Here is a 20,000-nt window from a genome sequence, read left to right as displayed (position 1 = left end):
GGGGGGGCCAGGCTGGGGCCAGTTATTTTCTGAGGGGAGCCGAATAAGAAAACAATGCAATACAGTTATTGGTATTTGTTTCAGTACACATATTTATTTCAGATACTTATGGTTACAGTTTTTACGCTCTAATGCAGGGGTCTCCAACCTTTTTTAGGATGAGAGCTACTTTCAAAATATAAAACAAGTCCTGAGCTACTTTTACTCCTCTTTTGTTGTTTTTTGCAGTGTATATATTTAGCTCATTTTAACATTATTATATGCTTACCTTTAACCTTTATGTTCTGTTTGGGTCTGTGGAACCTGTTTTCAGTGTTTACTAAGAGAAAATGTATGCAATTTAATTATTTTTAACCTGCTTTATTTGGAGGGTGGACCTCACCTCCTCTAGGGGGGTCCCCCGGGAAGATTTTTTAAATGTTGAAGTGAAATGCCTCAATCTGGTGCACTTTGAGCACAACATGACTTTATGGATACAGCTCTCAACACTCAGACGAAAGGGAGCTGTATACTTTTAAATAATCCAAAAATCTTTGGAATATGATCACAATCAATAACAAATAATTTACACTTGTTTATTCTTATCTTATGTTACCTAGTTAGCATTCTTTCTTTTTATTTATGCATATTTTACTAATCACTCCCCTTTTAAACTGTTTTTAATTTTTGTTACTGTCTTATAGTACACATTGGAATGATTTCTAGATAATAGATAAAGGTGTGCTCTCTCTAATGGGTCCGACTAGAATTACAAATATCGTTAGTTCCACCTATTCCGTCAGCCAAGAAATCGTTTAATCATAAACTTTTTTTCATCTTCAGGGGGGCCACAGGGGGGTCCAAAGGCAGTATTATGGGGCACTTCCCCCCCCTGGTCCCCCCCTAGAACCGCCCCTGCTCCTGTAGTGTGTCATATAGGTTTTATGCATGTAAATCGCCTGTAAAGGTTAAAATCCCAAAGTTTCTCTTCCACACACAGAAGACTGTACAAACACCTCCATTGGACTCTTTTGTTTACATATATTGAAATCAGTAGGTAACACTAGCACTTCTATTGCCTAGGCTAAAGGGGCGGGACATCTCAGAGTGGTTGACCAATCACAAAAGTGCCGGCCAGCTAACCAATCATCATTACTCTGTAAAGATTTAATTTATCAAAAGATTACATGTGGACATCAAATGAAAAAATAACACAGTGCTCAAAATGGGTATTTTTATTTATATGTGTTTATTTTTATTCACAATAAGTATTAGAAACATTTGAAGGGGCAAATGATACACATTTCTGATCTCAAAATGCATCTTAAATAATCAATCAAGTATTAACCATAGTCATGCATCATTTTGAAATGCGAAAAACGGCTAGCTTATCTCTTTAATTTTGTAACAATTCACTTCTTAATTCAACGGTACATGACAAAAAGGAACTAATATACAGGCTTTTCTTCCGGTTACATTGAGTAAATAAAATAAACGTGTTTAAAATACTGCATTTTTTTATGCAAGTACACAAATTAGTTCACATTGTTTAACTTCAGTCCATTCAAGGTAGCAGGACTCGTGTTTCACCTCCTCCAGGTGAAGCAACAGATGTTTACATAGTTATCTGTCAATAGAAGGCTTGAAAAACAAGGCCCTCAAACTAAAAACGTAAAGGTCAATTATATTGAGGATGACTTCAAGATGTTTGGGCTTTATACTGGAGTTTTTACAAGCCAGTAACCAGGCAAACTCTCCTGCAGCACATTTCTAAACTGAGCTATTCACAAAGGCTCCTCACACAGAAAACGAAAAGGAATTATAACAGATCAAAATCGGAAATCAGTACCAACACTAAATGCACAAGTCAAACTAAAAGTGTTGTTCACATGTTCAATTTCATTTGCCAACAAAAAGTAAAATTGTATGAGTCCTTGCTTAGACACTGTCTATTTAGACTTATATTATATAGTATATTCTTACACACAACTAACATTTGAGTTTGACATCAACTTTTATAAAATGTCTCTCTGAGAGGGTTACTTAAACATTGCAAGTGAACAAGCATGTACAACTAAACAAGTTAATTCAATGGGAGGTTGTCATGGTTGTTTTTGTTGTCCGGACATCTTCCAGTTGATCTTGAAATCAGTGATTCCCATGTCTCTCATCTTTGCCTCCAGCTAAGAAACATACACAAATACCAGGGGTTACATTTGTCCCGACTTGAAATCCAGCCACTCATTCGCTAAAGTTCTTCTATATTGTTAATAACTACGGGAGTAAACTGTTATAAAGGCAAATATGAAACAAGATGTATTATTCTCACCTGGCTCACGATTTGTTGTTGCACGGCTGGGTCACTCATGTCAAAGTCAGCACTGATCCTCACAAACGTCTTCTTCTTAAACGCTGGAAAATAGGGCTAAAGTTATTGAATTTAATGATTTTAGAAGCCCTAGCATTTGTTCATTGTTCTAGTAAATGCACTACGGGAGTATTAGCATCAGTTATCATCATAAAGTGACTTTAAGATTAATTTGATCGAAGGCAGCCATTGGTTCATGTTTATCACAAAACAAGCTATTAACAAAAAACTGGATACCTGGCACTTTTAAATCAATTCCATATACTGTATACATGCAATTAATAATCACTGGTCTACTCAAGGTAAAAATAACGCATGTCAACAATGGGAGTGGGGATACAACTATGTTATTATTTTTCATTATCAGTTCATCAAACAATTATTCTTTTAATCAACTGAAATGAATATGTATTATACAATGAAAACAAATGTCTACTATTTTTGTTTTGTTCCCACTCACTAGATAGCCATAACCCCTTGTTTGTTCTGATGGAGGAAGCAGCTACCCGCTATTAAAAAGTGGCGACAGGTAGCCCACAAGTACCAACAAAACAAACTGATTTATTGTCTGACCCCCTGTAGCACTTACTGTAGCAGAGAAACATGGATTTGGTGTCGCAGGACCTGACGTTCCATTTCCTGTCGGAAACATGAGCGCAGTTGGGACCCTCTCCTAAAAGGGGTTGTTCCTGAGAGAAGTATCTGAACGAGGAGTAACTCCCGTCCGACCACTTCCAGGAGTCTTGAAAGAGGCCGATCCAGGCCAGCTTTCCTTCCGGCACCATGCTCTGGACTTCCTGGTTCTCCGCCTGGTTTCTCACACTGAGCAGGTCTGTGTGGTGTTTCCTGCAGTAGCCTTGAGCGTCGGCCCAATTCATAGCTGTTTCCACGAGAATCTTGCCTTTGAGTGCACCTGTTCTGCCTGTGGACACAGAAAGAATCACGATGCGCCAAAACACAACGAAAACCTACTCGTTCCTGGAATAAAAGAGCATTAGCTTTGAATAAATGTTGATGTGTGCATCATATTTTCCTTCATATTACCATCAAAGCATAGGAAGAAGTTAAGTGAGTCACATTGCAGGTCTCTCCATTCTCCCGTGTGTTGTATGCCTGCACAGTCCTGGGTGGCCCTCTCCAGATCGGGTTCACCAGCACCCCAGTTCCTGAACTCAGCTTCCCTCGCTCCATAGTGACCTGACAGAGACCACCTCCAGGTAGCAACGTCTTCATGCAGCCCAATCCAAAAGTCTTTGTTGGAGTAAATCTCCATCTTTTCCATGACCCTATACATGTCCTGGACGTCGTTGATGGTGGCCAGGTCAGCGTACTTCTCTCTGCAGTAGCTCTGGGCTTCAAACCATGTTTTGGGTTCATCAGGAATGAGAATGTAGTCTCGGCCACAGGACACATCGGAGCAGTAATCTTTAACTGTATTTGAAAAGAAAATGCGGGAATGACGTAGCCAGAAAGTACCAGTGTGAATGCCTGTTACACATCATGCTCGATTCAATCAGTAAAAGTTTAACAAGGAATATTTTCAATTTCCATTCCGTAGATGATTAGAGCTTTGGTTTTAACAAGATACTGACAGATGACAGTATCGTCTGCACATGGTATGAGCCTTATAATCCTGGTTGGACGTTTGCATTGTGAAGAGATTGTAATACAGCGTTATATGTTTACCGTGGGGCGGGGGCAGCTGAGGGAATATGTTTTGAAGATTTAGCAAAGTGCTATAGACCTCCACCTCGCACAGAGGCGGTGTTACGCCAGGATGGATCACAGTCACATAGCGACCCACGATCCCACCGCAATCCAGGGTCATCAAAGAATATGAATTACTGTAGATGATCTCACAGCTGAAAAAGATAAAGAAGAAGAAGTGTTTGAAACACTGCTTGATTTACCTTTAAACTTAATTTATATCATTTCAAAAAGTGCTCTACCCACGAGACAAATTATGAGAAAAAGGTCGAGTTATGCATTCCTCCAACATTGTCCAACTATATATCACCTTGTGTCGTCTACACGGACAACGAAACGGAAGCAGCAGTCGGCGCTGTAGGCGAGTTGGACTGCAGTCACACTGTAAGGAACCAGTAGATCCACTGTTACCCACGGACCTGGCTGCTCAGTGGCTACGCTGCAGGTGGAAGTCTGATCGCCGTCAATGACTTTGCTGGCTACACTGGTATCCAGACTTGAGGAGGAATGAAAAGCCAGTCCTCTCAAAGCCACGTTTTCTAGTGAGGGTCAAACAGAACCAAGAAAAGCATTCTTTACAGGAAGAAATATAACAAAGGCTTCTGTTTAATGTCAAGTAAACAATGCAGTCTGGAGATTTAGGAGAAGTCTAAACAGCCATTATCATTTGGAGCTTACCAAGCAGAGTACCAAACACCTCTACTTCACAAACAGTCAAAGTCTTCTGTCGACCAGGAAGGTAAACATGGACGAAGCGTCCTTCCATTATTCCACATTGGTAGTTGTATTTCTGCTCTCCCTCGGAAACGGAGATGATGGCACACCTGAAAGAAGGAGGAAGTTAAAGGGGAGAATAAAGGTCACCTGTTATGCAAATTCCTCTTCTTCACGTCTCTTCTACATCAACACGTGTCCCCTCTTCTTCATGTCTCTTATCAACATGTGTCCCCTCTTCTCCATGTCTCTTCTACATCAACATGTGTCCCCTCTTCTTCATGTCTCTTATCAACATGTGTCCCCTCTTCTTCATGTCTCTTATCAACATGTGTCCCCTCTTCTTCATGTCTCTTCTACATCAACATGTGTCCCCTCTTCTTCATGTCTCTTATCAACATGTGTCCCCTCTTCTTCATGTCTCTTCTACATCAACATGTGTCCCCTCTTCTTCATGTCTCTTCTACATCAACATGTGTCCCCTCTTCTTCATGTCTCTTCTACATCAACATGTGTCCCCTCTTCTCCATGTCTCTTCTACATCAACATGTGTCCCCTCTTCTTCATGTCTCTTCTACATCAACATGTGTCCCCTCTTCTTCATGTCTCCTCTACATCAATATGTGTCCCCTCTTCTTCATGTCTCTTCTACATCAACATGTGTCCCCTCTTCTTCATGTCTCTTCTACATCAACATGTGTCCCCTCTTCTTCATGTCTCTTCTACATCAACATGTGTCCCCTCTTCTTCATGTCTCTTCTACATCAACATGTGTCCCCTCTTATTCATGTCTCTTCTTCATCAACATGTGTCCCCTCTTCTACATCAACACGTGTCCCCTCTTCTTCATGTCTCTTCTACATCAACACGTGTCCCCTCTTCTTCATGTCTCTTCTACATCAACATGTGTCCCCACTTCTTCATGTCTCTTCTACATCAACATGTGTCCCCTCTTCTTCATGTCTCTTCTACATCAACATGTGTCCCCTCTTCTTCATGTCTCTTCTACATCAACATGTGTCCCCTCTTCTCCATGTCTCTTCAACATCAACATGTGTCCCCTCTTCTCCATGTCTCTTCTACATCAACATGTGTCCCCTCTTCTTCAGGTCTCTTCTACATCAACATGTGTCCCCTCTTCTTCATGTCTCTTCTACATCAACATGTGTCCCCTCTTCTTCATGTCTCTTCTACATCAACATGTGTCCCCTCTTCTTCATGTCTCTTCTACATCAACATGTGTCCCCTCTTCTTCATGTCTCTTATACATCAACATGTGTCCCCTCTTCTACATCAACACGTGTCCCCTCTTCTTCATGTCTCTTCTACATCAACACGTGTCCCCTCTTCTTCATGTCTCTTCTACATCAACATGTGTCCCCACTTCTTCATGTCTCTTCTACATCAACATGTGTCCCCTCTTCTTCATGTCTCTTCTACATCAACATGTGTCCCCTCTTCTTCATGTCTCTTCTACATCAACATGTGTCCCCTCTTCTCCATGTCTCTTCAACATCAACATGTGTCCCCTCTTCTCCATGTCTCTTCTACATCAACATGTGTCCCCTCTTCTTCAGGTCTCTTCTACATCAACATGTGTCCCCTCTTCTTCATGTCTCTTCTACATCAACATGTGTCCCCTCTTCTTCATGTCTCTTCTACATCAACATGTGTCCCCTCTTCTTCATGTCTCTTCTACATCAACATGTGTCCCCTCTTCTTCATGTCTCTTATACATCAACATGTGTCCCCTCTTCTTCATGTCTCTTCTACATCAACATGTGTCCCCTCTTCTTCATGTCTCTTATACATCAACATGTGTCCCCTCTGTGGAAAGAGAATCTGAAAGTTTCAGGAAAAAATAGTTGCTCTGTTTTTGTCCTTGATCCATTTATATAAAAACCTGTCTGAAAATTAGCTGATCAGATTTTGGTCATAACGATTGTTTGGCTTGAGTAACCATTAGCCAATTAGCAACCAAGGTAACCCCCCCCCCCCCCCCCCCCCCCCCCACCTTATCACCTGAATCTCCTCCTAGAGCACCATTAGGCGCATTCACACTGCGGTACTTTTCCCACAAAGGTTCATGCGAACTTAGTTCATGATCGCGTTCACACCAAAAAGAGCCGGTACTAAAAGTAGTTCATGCGAACCTTTTTACCCACCGGCTCTTTTGTGAGAAAATAGCTATATTCCTGATTGGCTGGGCGAATTGCAAACCACGCCCCGTAAAACTCCCAAAAAGTTTTGTGAAGCCGCCATTTTATTATCCTCGCATTAGCATTCTTAGCATTAGCATTAGCCCAGCGCAGAAACGGAGAGAGACTAACTTATAGAAAAACAAAATAAAACATTGGAGCGGTGAAGATGAGGAGGTGTCGGCGTTCTGGCGATTTACTCGGAAGGCTTCAGTAGAAGCTGCTGGGAGTCCCAGCAGCTTCTACTGAAGCCAGTCCCCAACTCCGGGGACTTCCGACCGGGGACTTTGGGCGGCAGTATACGCCGTGAAGTGGTTTGCAGCTGTCACTACCCGATCTGCAGCTCTGCCCGATCTGCAGTGCGCATATGCGAGATTGTCCGCCATATTGAACAACTCCGGACGGCAACCCAAGATGGACACTTGACACAGTGGCTTTTGGCAAAGCTCAAAGGGAAAACTCGAGAGAAATGAGTTATTGTTATTACAACCAGTGGCGGCTGGTGGAAAATATTTTTGGTGGGGCTGTTGATAGAGTGAGTAAAACAAATTCTTTGGGACAAATGACCCCTTAAATTAGGACTTCTGGTGATGTAATGGCGCGTTTCCAGTGCAGCGTGGAGCTCGCTTTAATGCTGCGTTCAGACCGGACGCGATGCGAATATTCGCTTTGCTCTAAACGCTTCTATCGCATCGCTCTAGTCGCTCGAGTTTCACCGCAGCTGCCAGCTGTGTTTACTCGCATCATTCAAACAAGACGCGCTGGCTCGGGAGCTACAGCTACAACAAGAGTAACATATTTGACCGTGATTTAATTGTAATACACGTTTCTAAATGATGCCGACGTAACAACATACTGATACCGGTTAGTAAAAACCATGAATTAATGCTTTGACAAGTCTGCAGACAGACGGCAGGCGAAAAACCTTTTAGAATGCTTGTTCCCTGAATGGAGCTTGGCTAAGCTAACGTTATATATGCTCCGACCGTCCACACTCACAACAACGGCCTACAGACATAAATAAACCAGCGACTGTATTCTCCATGACACAGACAGTCTGTGGTTTGTACTTGTTTAACTTTTGTCTAGTTTCTGAACAGATCGTATCTGTCCCCGGCTGTTTGAAGAGCATGTGAAACAAAAGATAGCATTTACCTGTTTGCATCCAGCTAGCCATGTGAGAAGCCTTGTTGATACGTTTTGTCTTTTTCACGAGCTTGCTGTGATATATAAAAATCGGGTTGGTCCGGTCCAAGGTCTTTAAGTATCAATTTATCTCCCAAACTTCTCCTTTCAAAAGGATTGGAGAGTAGCTCTTGGGCGGACCGAGGTTCCGGCGACTCCACCTGCACACCATTCTCATCCAAATACTGCGTCACCTTGGTTACTCACGAGTCTAAAAAACAACTCCTCACGTCAACGCATGTAAGCAACATGGGCGCTAACGTGAGCGCCCACGTGACCAAAATATTTGACGGCGCTGATTGGCTGAAATTATGTTTCGGCGGCACAGTTTACTATTGAGACTTTTGCAACCTGCTGGTTGCTGCTGTTTCGCTCGGGGGCTCTGCCCGGTAATGATAAACTAATGCAATGGGCAAGGCCAGGCAGGAAACAGGTGACTTATCAGTAACTTTAGACATCGTATCACAATTTTAAACGAGATTGTATTGTAGATTATACATTTTTGTGATACTAATTGTATGATATTTACCTTGTTCATTAAAAACTAAAATATAAAATATATATATTTTTTAAATATATTTTTTTTAAAGTTATTTTTTTTTATTTAATATTTATTTATTTTATTTTATTTTGTATCTGGCAAGAGGTGGGGGCGGCGCCCCTAGCGCCCCTATGGGCCGGCCACCACTGATTACAACGTGACTTCACTATTATTTAACTAACTCTTTTTATTGGGTTCTTTTATTTGGGGTTAAGTACATTGTCAGAATAAGTGAGAAATGAATTTAACTTCTGTTAGACAGCTATATGCCATACATTTTTGCACACATTCACAGTAAATATGTATTCAGTATGATAGCTGTCTAACAGAAGTTAAATCTATTCCTCACTTATTCTGACAATGTACTTAACCCCAAATAAAAGAACTCAATGAAAAGAGTTGTTAATTAATATTGAAGTCACGTTGTAATAACAATAACTCATCTCTCTCGAGTTTTCGTTTTGAGCTTTGCCAAAAGCCACTGTGTTAATGTTGTCCTACTTGGGTTGCCGTCCGGAGTTGTCCAATATGGCGGACCATCTCGCACATGCGCACTGCAGATCGGGCAGAGCTGCAGATCGGGTAGTGACAGCGGCCTGCCAGTAAACCCAAAGCAGAAGAAGAAGAAGTGACGTCAGCGGCTTCATTTGCCTAATCCTCCCCCAGGGACTTATTCCGGTGTGAACGCGATCTGTAGTTCGCGATCTCTTTAGTTCATGAGAACTAAAGAGTTCTCATGAACTAAGTTCGCATGAACCTTTGTGGGAGAAGTACCGCAGTGTGAACGCGCCTATTGAGTTATTTGTAACCAAATGTCTCTCAGAGGGGCGTGGGGAGGGGCTCCTTATTTTCATCTAAAGTAACAGACAGAGAATCAGCACTTTGGAAACAGGGCTGAAACAGAGGGGATTATGGGTAATGCTGCAATGATCTGGTAATATATTGATGAAAGACAGTATAATATCTTTAATGCTACTGAGGCAAGTAAGTTACTGTATCTTTGTTCGTGCTTGTATCACCTCTGGTTGGTAACGCGCATGCTGAGGCCGATGCGGACCTCCGCCCCGTTCAGCTGCTCCGAGCAGCAGTCTCCTGAGCTGAGGATAGACACAGCAGTTATGCGGTAGATATTCCTCAGGTCAAGTCGCCACCACGGGTTGTCTTGCAGTGCGACGGAGGCACAGGTTTCCAGAGCATCCGTCGGCCCAGGGTGTTCATCAACAGCCATATGTTGAGAAGTCTCCACAGAAGCAGGGGCTGAAGACAGCGCAGCTATTCCTCTTGGTGCAACATTAGCTGGCAAGAGTGGTATAAAGGCAGTTATGACCAAAGTAATGAAAACAATCAGGTGGAAATCTGCGCTTTAACCAGAGAAGCAATACTTAACCAAATTGTGTAAATGTCATGTTGTTCCCAGCAATGCCATTGTTTAGTGACGCATTACCTCCTGTAAGCTGGGTAGTGGTGTACACTTTGACCTCGCACATCTGGAGATCTTTTCCTACTCCAGGGTTGATTATGTTGACGTAGCGTCCTTGCATGTGGTTACAGTTGAAGGTCATGGGAGCATTACTGGTCTCGGTGATGACTGCACATCTAAAGGACGGTAAAAGGGACAGTTAGAAAATGCATATTGGCTAGCAATGGGTACCAGATCTGTGTCACTATTTTAGGAACAAGATGCCTTATGCTGATTGGTTAAGGCCAAACTAAACAAAGTCGGCCTCCGAGATGAAAATATCCCACATGAAGAACACAATGTCAGTGTGAATAATATTGAGAAAACAAAATGTCTTCTCATCACCTGGGATTGTTGTTGCCATTGTTCTCCAGTGAGTTACCAATGCGTATTTCTGCCCCATTCAACAATTGGCCGCAGCAATCTGTTCTTCGAAGGACTTCAATGGATAAGATGTCATACGGACCCCGCATGTCCAATCTCCACCAGGGGTTACTATTCCTCAAAGAGCTAAAACAGCTCCGCTGCGAATCGTCTGAATAAGGTTTGCCATCAATGGCTAAGCTTGGTCGATGGTCAAAGTCGTGCTGTGATGACGCCGCAGCCACTCCACCCAGAGCCACATTCACTGCAGAGTGAGCACAGTGACAAAGATTCAAGTTTTGCAATGCAAAATATGTAAAACAACTACACATGGAAGCCCTAAAAGATCTTTAAAACCAAATAATCCATACAAACAGATCGACAAAATTTCTGTTATTTTACGGTGTGTTGTTTCAGCTGACCAGCAGATATGTGTACGTAAAGTTGCAATCACATGAATTGCTCACGACTATGATGGCCACAGAGCCTTGTGGTGAAAGCAGTTAAGTTTCATTTCTATGGCTGTACGTCCCCTGCTAGCTGGCGCAGCTTCACAAAGCTTTCATTTGATTGTTTGCTAATAGAAAAGGTTCGAACTTTGAACGACAGCACAGAGCTGTTTTACCCAGGGCCGGCTCTGACCAAATTGCTGCCCTAGGCAAGATTTTAGCTGGTGCCCCCCCCCCCCACAAATACAAAATCAAAAACTATAATTGCACACTAAAACCATTATTTCAAAAAAAGAACAATTTCACATAAACCTCTGTTTTTTACTGGGGCTGTTCAACTTGATTTGGGGGCGGTGCGCCATAGTTTATGGGTGCTGTACGCAATATAGGCGTAGTTCTGTTAGTATAAGATAATAAAATGTACTTTGTTGATCCAAAATTGGGAAATTGTGTTGTTGTGAAAAAAAAATTTCTCCCCAATTGTTGGCGCCCCTGATGGGTTGATCCGCCCTTAGCATCCGCCTATACTGCCTATACTGCCGGCCCTTGTTTTACCGTATATCATGTGAACGCATTTTAAAACCAAAGTATCAGAACACTAACAATATTTTTCAGATAGCTACTTAATTATGTTACTAGTGCTTTACGTGCCATTGTTTAGTTTTTGTTACCTCCTGTGATGGGGGTTGCAGCGAACACTTTGACCTCACAAACTTGAATCATAGATTGAGATCCTGGACGGAAAATGTTGACGTAGCGTACTTGCTTCAGGTTGCAATGGAAGGTCATTTTAACTGAACTGCTCACAGGGACGACTGCACATCTGAGGGAGGAGGACAGACGGGAAGTAGAGTACAGATTTAAAACCTCAATCAGTGATTCCTGGCAACTTAACACCCCTAAAAAATCTCCGACATGAACATAAATTAAGTGTGATACAGAAGAAAATGAAAACCCTGTCCGATTGTCAGGCTAGTTCAACCCATTCGATCACCTAGGATTGTTGTTGCCATTGTTCTCCAGTGAGATACCAATGCGGATTTCAACCAAGTTAAGATCTTTGAAGCCTGAATCTGTTCTTCGGAGGAGTTCAATGGTTGAGATGTCAAACAGACCCCCCAAATCCAGCCTCCACCAGGGGTCAATCACATAAGTGGCAAAACAGCTCTTGTGGATAAATTGGTTTGTTTCATCGCTGCCATCAATTGCATTGCTTGGTCGATAGTCGTAGTTCACCCTTGTCGACGATGCAGCCGCTCCACCCAGAGCCAAGTTAGCTGCAGGGAAAGGACAGTGACAAAGATGTATGTTCACCATGCCAAATAGTAAAACATCTAGACAGGAAAACACTTGATGAGAAGCTGAAAAAGCTGTCTCCTTTTACTCCAGTACATTTTTGACAGCTGTCGTTTTGTTGTCTGATTAAGGTTTTAAATAAAAAGAAACAAATAGTATGCTTACCAATGGTTTCTCAAATGTTAGCAGTTTTAGATAAAAAAAGGCCATGAGATAAAAGTCATTTTCAGCCACAGAACTTTGCATTACTTCCTTTTACATTCGTATCACAAAGTGTATGGTGCTAACACAGGACATTTGACTGTAGCACAATACCTAAAACTTATACTATAACTTAAGGGTCTGAGTATTTGTTCCATCCATGCTTTTCATACTAAACAGTCACTTACTTGCTTGATGAGTTATCCTCAAACTGAGAAGTAAAGCCCCTGCAAAAACAAATATATATCTAATGAAGTCTGATCGATACACAATTATAGTTTCCATGTGGCTAAAAAATACATTTTAGTTTCTAAATGTGGCCTACTGACAAATCTGATATGTCACCATCTAGGATCTAATCTGTAAATGAGACAAATGAAGTGAAATAACATGCTTTCTATAAATTAAAGAAATGTATTCTTGTGTAATAGTGATTTTATCCCTTTTTTGATCAAATAAATACTTAAGAATCAACTAATGTATCCATATATATACTATATATATATATATATATACATATGACATGACTTACCCCAAATAAAGAGGAATTTCCACCTCCACTCCATCATGTTCTGAGCGTTCTAGTTGTATTCGTGGTGTCAGCCAGAGAATAACCAGCTCGAATCCAAAATGTGTGTTATGATGTCTCGACAGTGGTTGACATTGAGTTGCTGACATCCTGTGTCCTCAATTCTTTCTGTGACGTTCAATATCATTTACCTACACACAAATGAATTCAAAACACACTCTGAAGTGTTGTCAACACCTGCCTGGTGTTCACATCAAGTATTTGTTTGTGACACACACATAAGAGCCTTTCAAAAGAAATGGTAGTATTTACTGCAGGGGGCCGTTGAAAATGAATTGTAAAACATTTAAAATGACCTCTGTACATCAGTGTGAATGTGAAATGTATTGATATATACATAATTGTACTTTCAAAGCTGTTTCTTTAAATCTTAGAGTGGGTTTTAGTATGTTTTAAAACAGGATATGTATAATTCTATAGTTTATTAATTCATAAAAAAGGACAGCAGGGTTCCTTCTGCCGCATCTCAAGTGGGGAAATTGGTGTGTTTCATCTCTGCCATCAAGGGCATTGCTTGGTCGATGGAAGTGGTCGAACGTTGTCGGCGATTCAGCGGCTCCTCCCGAGCCAAGTTAGCTGCAGAGTAAGAACAGTGACGCAGATGTATGTTCCCTATGCAAAATAGTAAAACATCCAGACAGGGATGCACTTGTTGAGAAGCTGAACATGCTGTTAAAATGTAGTTGTAGTTTTGTTTTAAGACTAAGGTTTTACATAAAAAATAAATAAATAGTTACCAATGGTTTCTGAAATGTTAGCAGTTCTACCAAAAAGTGACATGCCTTGTTTTAAATGACGTTTTTTTTGTACAAAACTAACATCCTATTAAAATACTTTTTAAGACCTGCAAATAACGTAAATAACTGTTCAAGGCCGAGACATTTTTATTTTTTTAAGTGAAGCATTAGATGCAAGTCATTTTCAGCCACAGCACTTTTCTCTGTCCCATTCGTCATCACATGGTATATTTGTATCACAAAGGACATAGTGTTAACACAGGGCATTTTACTGCGAGACAATACCACCTAGACATTGTTGAATTGTTACTTATACTATAACTTAAGGGTCTGAGTATTTCTTCCATCCATGCTTTTCATACTAAACAGTGACTTACTTGCCTGATGAGTTATCCTCAAACTGAGAAGTATCGCGCTGCAAAAACAAATATAATGAAGTCTGATCGATACACAATTGACATAAACGTACATTTTCCATGTGGCTAAAAAATACATTTTAGTTTCTAAATGTGGCCCACTGACAAATCTGTCACCTCCACCCCGTGAGCTTCTGAGCGTTTTAGTTTTATTCGTGGCGTCAGGCAGAGAATGTTTTATGAACTAGCTCAAATGCAAAATGTGATGTCTCGACAATGGTTCACATTGAGTTGCTGACATCCTGTGTCCTTAATTCTTTCTGTGACGTTCAAATATTGAAATGATGATGTGCATGTCTGTCACAAATGTTGGCAACACCTGCCTGGTGTTCGGATCAAGTGTTTGTATGCGACACAGACACGAGAGCCCTTTCAAAATAAAACGGTAGTATTGACTGCAGGGGGCCGCTGTAAATTCACTGTAAAACAAATTGAAATCCCTAAATCTATTGATATATACACTGACTTTCAAAAGCTGTTTCTTTAAAGGTCTCCTATCATGCAAAATGCACTTTTGATGTATGTACAGAAGAAATTCAAAAATGTTTACAATGAATTTACAGCGGCCCCCTGCAGTCAATAGAATAAAATCACTATTACACAAGAATACATTTCTTTAATTTATAGAAAGCATGTTATTTCACTTAATTTGTCTCATTTACAGATTAGATCCTAGATGGTGACATATCAGATTTGTCAGTAGGCCACATTTAGAAACTAAAATGTATGTTTTAGCCACATGGAAACTATAATTGTGTATCGATCAGACTTCATTAGATATATATTTGTTTTTGCAGGGGCTTTACTTCTCAGTTTGAGGATAACTCATCAGGCAAGTAAGTGACTGTTTAGTATGAAAAGCATGGATGGAACAAATACTCAGACCCTTAAGTTATAGTATAAGTAACAATTCAACAATGTCTAGGTATTGTCCTGTAGTAAAATGTCCCCCGTTAACTCTATACGATTTGTGATATGAATGTAAAAAGAAGTAATGCAAAGTTCTGTGGCTGAAAATGACTTTTATCTAATGCCTCACATTGAAAATATAAATAATTTGACCTCTCGGCCTTAAACCGTTACTTACGATATCTGCAGGTCTTGAAAAAGTATTTTAAGAGCATTTTAAAAGCATTTGTATTTTAGTTTTGTGGCATTTAAAACAAGGGAAGTAACTTTTTGGTAGAACTGCTAACATTTGAGAAACCATTGGTAAGCATACTATTTGTTTCTTTTGATGTAAATCCTTAATCAGACAAGAAAACGACAGCTGTCAAAAATGTACTGGAGTAAAAAGAAACATATGTAAGCTTCTCAACAAGTGTATTCCTGTCTAGATGTTTTACTATTTGGCATGGTGAACATATCTTTGTCACTGTCCTTACCCTGCAGCTAACTTGGCTCTGGGAGGAGCGGCTGTATCGTCAACATTGTGGGACTTTCAGTAAGTGCATTCAACCAGGAGGGTACAGATTAACAAGAATCATGTAGGTACATTAGTTTGAACTATGCCAAATCATTCGAAGCGCTAGTACCTTAGCTTCAACTAAGCCAAACCATTTAAAGTGCTAATACATTAGCTTCAACTAAGCCAAACCATTTAAAGGAGACCTATCATGCTATATTTGAATAATATATTGTAGGGCCATCCCTATATAAGGTATATTTATACGTTTTCTTTTTCAAAATACCAAACAGATCATGCCTTTTAGCCATGCCTCATTTCGCTCTATTCGCCCCTGCAAAGGAGGGGGCCGAGTTACGAGCTTCATGTTACCATGGTGTTACCATGATGCCACGGCAACCTCTCATTCCCCTAATTGGTGGAGAGTTGCCCATATAGGCGGAGCTCGTCGTCACTGACGTCAGACTATTTTCAAATCTGGATCAGTCTGTATCAGATCCGTTAAAGCCCAGTTTTTAGAGATTTTGGGTATGGAGGAAAAGAGAGAGGGTTGTGTTTTCTGACACTTGCACTTGGACACATAATCATGTATAAAAGACGTACAAAGGTGCATTTTGCATGATAGGTCCCCTTTAAAGTGCTAATACATTGGCTTCAACTAAGACAAACCATTCAAAGTGCTAGTACCTTAGCTTCAACTAAAACATTCCGTTCTAAGTGCTAGAACATTATTACAATGTGTATGGAGATTTCATTGGCCGAGGTGCAGTCGAAAAAGGTGTGTTTTCAGTCTGCGACGGAACTTATCACATCACACTTACTTTATGTTCATGTTGAATATTTTTCAGGTGAGTTAAGTTGCCAGGAATCACTGATTGAGGTTTTAAGTCTGTACTGTACTTCCTGTCTGTCCTCCTCCCTCAGATGTGCAGTCGTCCCCGTGAGCAGTTCAGTTAAAATGACCTTCCATTGCAACCAGAAGCAAGTACGCTACGTCCACATTATCCGTCCAGGAAAGGATACTGCACTTCAAGTTTGTGAGGTCAACGTGTTCAACCCCCATCGCAGGAGGTAACAAACACTAAACAAAGGCACCTAAAGCTGATTCAGTTAAGCACTGGGAACATAATTAAGTAGATATCTGAACAACATTGTTAGTGTTTTGATTCTTACATAAAGTGATCAGACAGGTTTTTATAGAAATGGATCAGGACAAAAAGTGGGAGAATCTTTTTTCCTGAAACTTTCAGAATCTCTTTACGAAGAGGGGACACATGTTGATGTAGAAGAGACATGAAGAAGAGGGGACACATGTTGATGTAGAAGAGACATGAAGAAGAGGGGACACATGTTGATGTAGAAGAGACATGAAGAAGAGGGGACACATGTTGATGTAGAAGAGACATGAAGAAGAGGGGACACATGTTGATAGAAGAGACATGAAGAAGAGGGGACACATGTTGATGTAGAAGAGACATGAAGAAGAGGGGACACATGTTGATAGAAGAGACATGAAGAAGAGGGGACACATGTTGATGTAGAAGAGACATGAAGAAGAGGGGACACATGTTGATATAGAAGAGACATGAAGAAGAGGGGACACATGTTGATGTAGAAGAGACATGAAGAAGAGGGGACACATGTTGATGTAGAAGAGACGTGAAGAAGAGGGGACACATGCTGATGTAGAAGAGACGTGAAGAAGAGGGGACACATGTTGATGTAGAAGAGACATGAAGAAGAGGGGACACATGTTGATGTAGAAGAGACATGAAGAAGAGGGGACACATGCTGATGTAGAAGAGACGTGAAGAAGAGGGGACACATGTTGATGTAGAAGAGACATGAAGAAGAGGGGACACATGTTGATTTAGAAGAGACATGAAGAAGAGGGGACACATGTTGATGTAGAAGAGACATGAAGAAGAGGGGACACATGTTGATGTAGAAGAGACATGAAGAAGAGGGGACACATGTTGATTTAGAAGAGACATATAAATGTTTGTTATTGATCGTGATCATATTCCAAAGATTGTTGGATTATTCAAAAGTATACAGCTCCCTTTCGTCTGAGTGTTGAGAGCTGTATCCATAAATTCATGTTGTGCTCAAAGTGCACCAGATTGATGCATTTCACTTCAACATTTAAAAAAGAAATCTTCCTGGTGGACCCCCCTCCAAATAAAGCAGGTTAAAAATAATTAAATTGCATACATTTTCTCTTAGTAAACACTGAAAACAGGTTCCACAGACCCAAACAGCACACAAAGGTTAAAGGTAAGCATATAATAATGTTAAAATGAGCTAAATATATACACTGCAAAAAACAACAAAAGAGGAGTAAAAGTAGCTCACGACTTGTTTTATATTTTGAAAGTAGCTCTCATCCTAAAAAAGGTTGGAGACCCCTGCATTAGAGCGTAAAAACTGTAACTATAAGTATCTGAAATAAATATGTGTACTGAAACAAATACCAATAACTGTATTGCATTGTTTTCTTATGCGCAATTACTGTCTTTGTCTTTTTCGTCCTGCATTTATTCGGCTCCCCTCAGAAAATAACTGGCCCCAGCCTGGCCCCCCCCGGTCAAATTGGTCTAGAACCGCCACTGCACAGGAGAAGGGAAACCCCAAAAAGCAAAATAAGGCCTCTTTAAAAGCTGAGAACCTTTTGATATAAAATATTCTGACAGACGGTCAATCAATACTTAGTCACATTTCATTTAACAGTTGTAAGTGCTTGAACATATCATGCATGTGAGTCATACACACATAACAATCATTTTAATCCAATCTAATGTTTAAGAATTAGTTTTGGAACATACCCAAAGAAACACTCATGAACAAAAACAAGCAAAGGAGCTAGTTAAAGCACCGGATGCCCGAGAACAACTTGTAACCAAATGTGTTCTTTTTTCTTCTGCACAAAAGGATGCGTTTTGCATAAAATGACTTTAGAAAAATGACAAAGCCTTGCATGCACTCCAAAATAGAGTTGGTGGTTGAACGGAGAGGTAAGGCTGTGTTTAAAATAGTATACAGTAGGCTATTGTACTAGTAATTTGTTAAAATGTATCCCACACAAAATATGTCATTACTCTGTCATAACTTAATTTTTTTAATCTTTCTCTTTATGAAATACTTTATGTGATGCGCTGTTTGTGACATTTTTATTCTCCTGTCTCACAGATAACATGGAGTGGCTACAAAGTGTTGTCCCCTTCATTGGTAAGCAAATTAATTAACTACTACTGTCAACTTTGGTTGTTGTTGAATTGTGAGAAAAAAACGCTATGCTTTTTTCACAGGGATTGTCTTTTTGTCCCAGAGGATGTCTGAAGTAAGTACTGAACTAACTTTATTTTTAAATGTCTTGGCTGATGTATAACATGTTCTCTTTGTTGTATTATTAACCATGTGAGACAACAGCCATAATAGAAATGTGAGGACTGTGTGAAAATAACTTTTAAATGTTGGTCTACTTAGATGCATTTCTGTGTTTTTTTCAGTGACATACTGTAGGTGTTGATTCTGCATTACTTCTAGACACTATTCCTCTTTTTCCACTTGTTTTGTGTTCAGACCAGAGGTCGCGTTAACCGAATATTTTCCAATGACGGATTTTTTCTAACAATGACAGAAAAATCTGAAAGCAGTCCGTCATTTTGACAGATTAGAACACAACTCGGAACAGCGCCAAAATGTCCACCAGCGGCCAACATTATATTACATCCTTAGTGGCCAGGTCGACTGAGGGCGATCTACTCTACTGTAGGCTGTAACTATTATTTAGTCATTCACACCCCTGTCCAGTTAGTGGCGAGTGTGTGCATATTAAGTAGCTATTGTCTAGTCTTGTTTTTGACCTCGTTGATTACCTCGTTGTTTAACCGGCTTTAGCAATCGCAAAATGTCATGGCAGCTGATCGTCCGAAGCTTTTTTAATAAGCCCAGTAATTGTGATGGTGTGGATAAACGAGGTGAAAAAGAGGGATTGATGCGGTGGAGGATGAAGGACAAGCCAGTAAGACTAAAACTGACAACGTTCAGCCAGCGGCAGAGGGGTAACCCCTAGTTTCCACCGGGTCCGTCTGCGGCGCGTTACGGCTGCGCCGCGGTTTTGGTCCGGCCTCCTCCGGCGTCATACCCTACCGGGCGCGTTTTCACGAGCGTTTCCATGGAGGCTGCCGCATACCTCAAATCATCTTCGTAATATCTATCAAACTATAGATCCTGTCGACTGGAGGTGGATTCTAAAAGTACAATATACTCTCGCTAGAAATCTAATCAAAAAGCGTTTTAATGGCCAAACTATCCTACAATTTAGGATTTTACAGAGAGGGTTATTTGTGAATAAACGACCATCTGTAACGTTTGCCTTACATTTTCCGAC

At 40.6% G+C, this 20,000-nt stretch overlaps 1 protein-coding gene across 1 annotated transcript; it reads right to left on the bottom strand.

The window, feature by feature from the left end:
- Positions 1-1,292: 1,292 nt before the first annotated feature.
- Positions 1,293-19,752, bottom strand: LOC117464019 (uncharacterized). The gene is made up of 13 exons (XM_071206633.1): positions 19,713-19,752; positions 11,958-12,240; positions 11,635-11,786; positions 10,497-10,779; positions 10,137-10,288; positions 9,712-9,988; positions 4,733-4,878; positions 4,365-4,593; positions 4,034-4,209; positions 3,392-3,778; positions 2,937-3,269; positions 2,309-2,391; positions 1,293-2,162 (listed from the first exon to the last, which is right to left on the bottom strand). The coding sequence occupies exons 1-13, from the start codon at positions 19,750-19,752 to the stop codon at positions 2,082-2,084; spliced, it is 2,622 nt and encodes an 873-aa protein (XP_071062734.1). The 3' UTR covers positions 1,293-2,081.
- Positions 19,753-20,000: the final 248 nt, after the last annotated feature.

Source organism: Pseudochaenichthys georgianus, chromosome 18 (genome assembly GCF_902827115.2).
Source record: "Pseudochaenichthys georgianus chromosome 18, fPseGeo1.2, whole genome shotgun sequence".
Classification (NCBI taxonomy): domain Eukaryota; kingdom Metazoa; phylum Chordata; class Actinopteri; order Perciformes; family Channichthyidae; genus Pseudochaenichthys; species Pseudochaenichthys georgianus.
The sequence above is the reverse complement of the archived record's forward strand: the minus strand, read 5'-3'. Positions and strand labels throughout refer to the sequence as shown.

What these genes read in the sequence shown, in the direction of transcription:
- LOC117464019 (XM_071206633.1), bottom strand. Translation starts at nt 19,752, where the DNA reads ATGACGCCGGAGGAGGCCGGACCAAAACCGCGGCGCAGCC. An exon ending in ACCAAAACCGCGGCGCAGCC is followed by an intron (nt 12,241 to 19,712) that starts GTAACGCGCCGC and finishes CTTTCCCTGCAG; the next exon opens with CTAACTTGGCTCTGGGTGGA. An exon ending in CACTACCCAGCTTACAGGAG is followed by an intron (nt 9,989 to 10,136) that starts GTAATGCGTCAC and finishes CACTCTTGCCAG; the next exon opens with CTAATGTTGCACCAAGAGGA.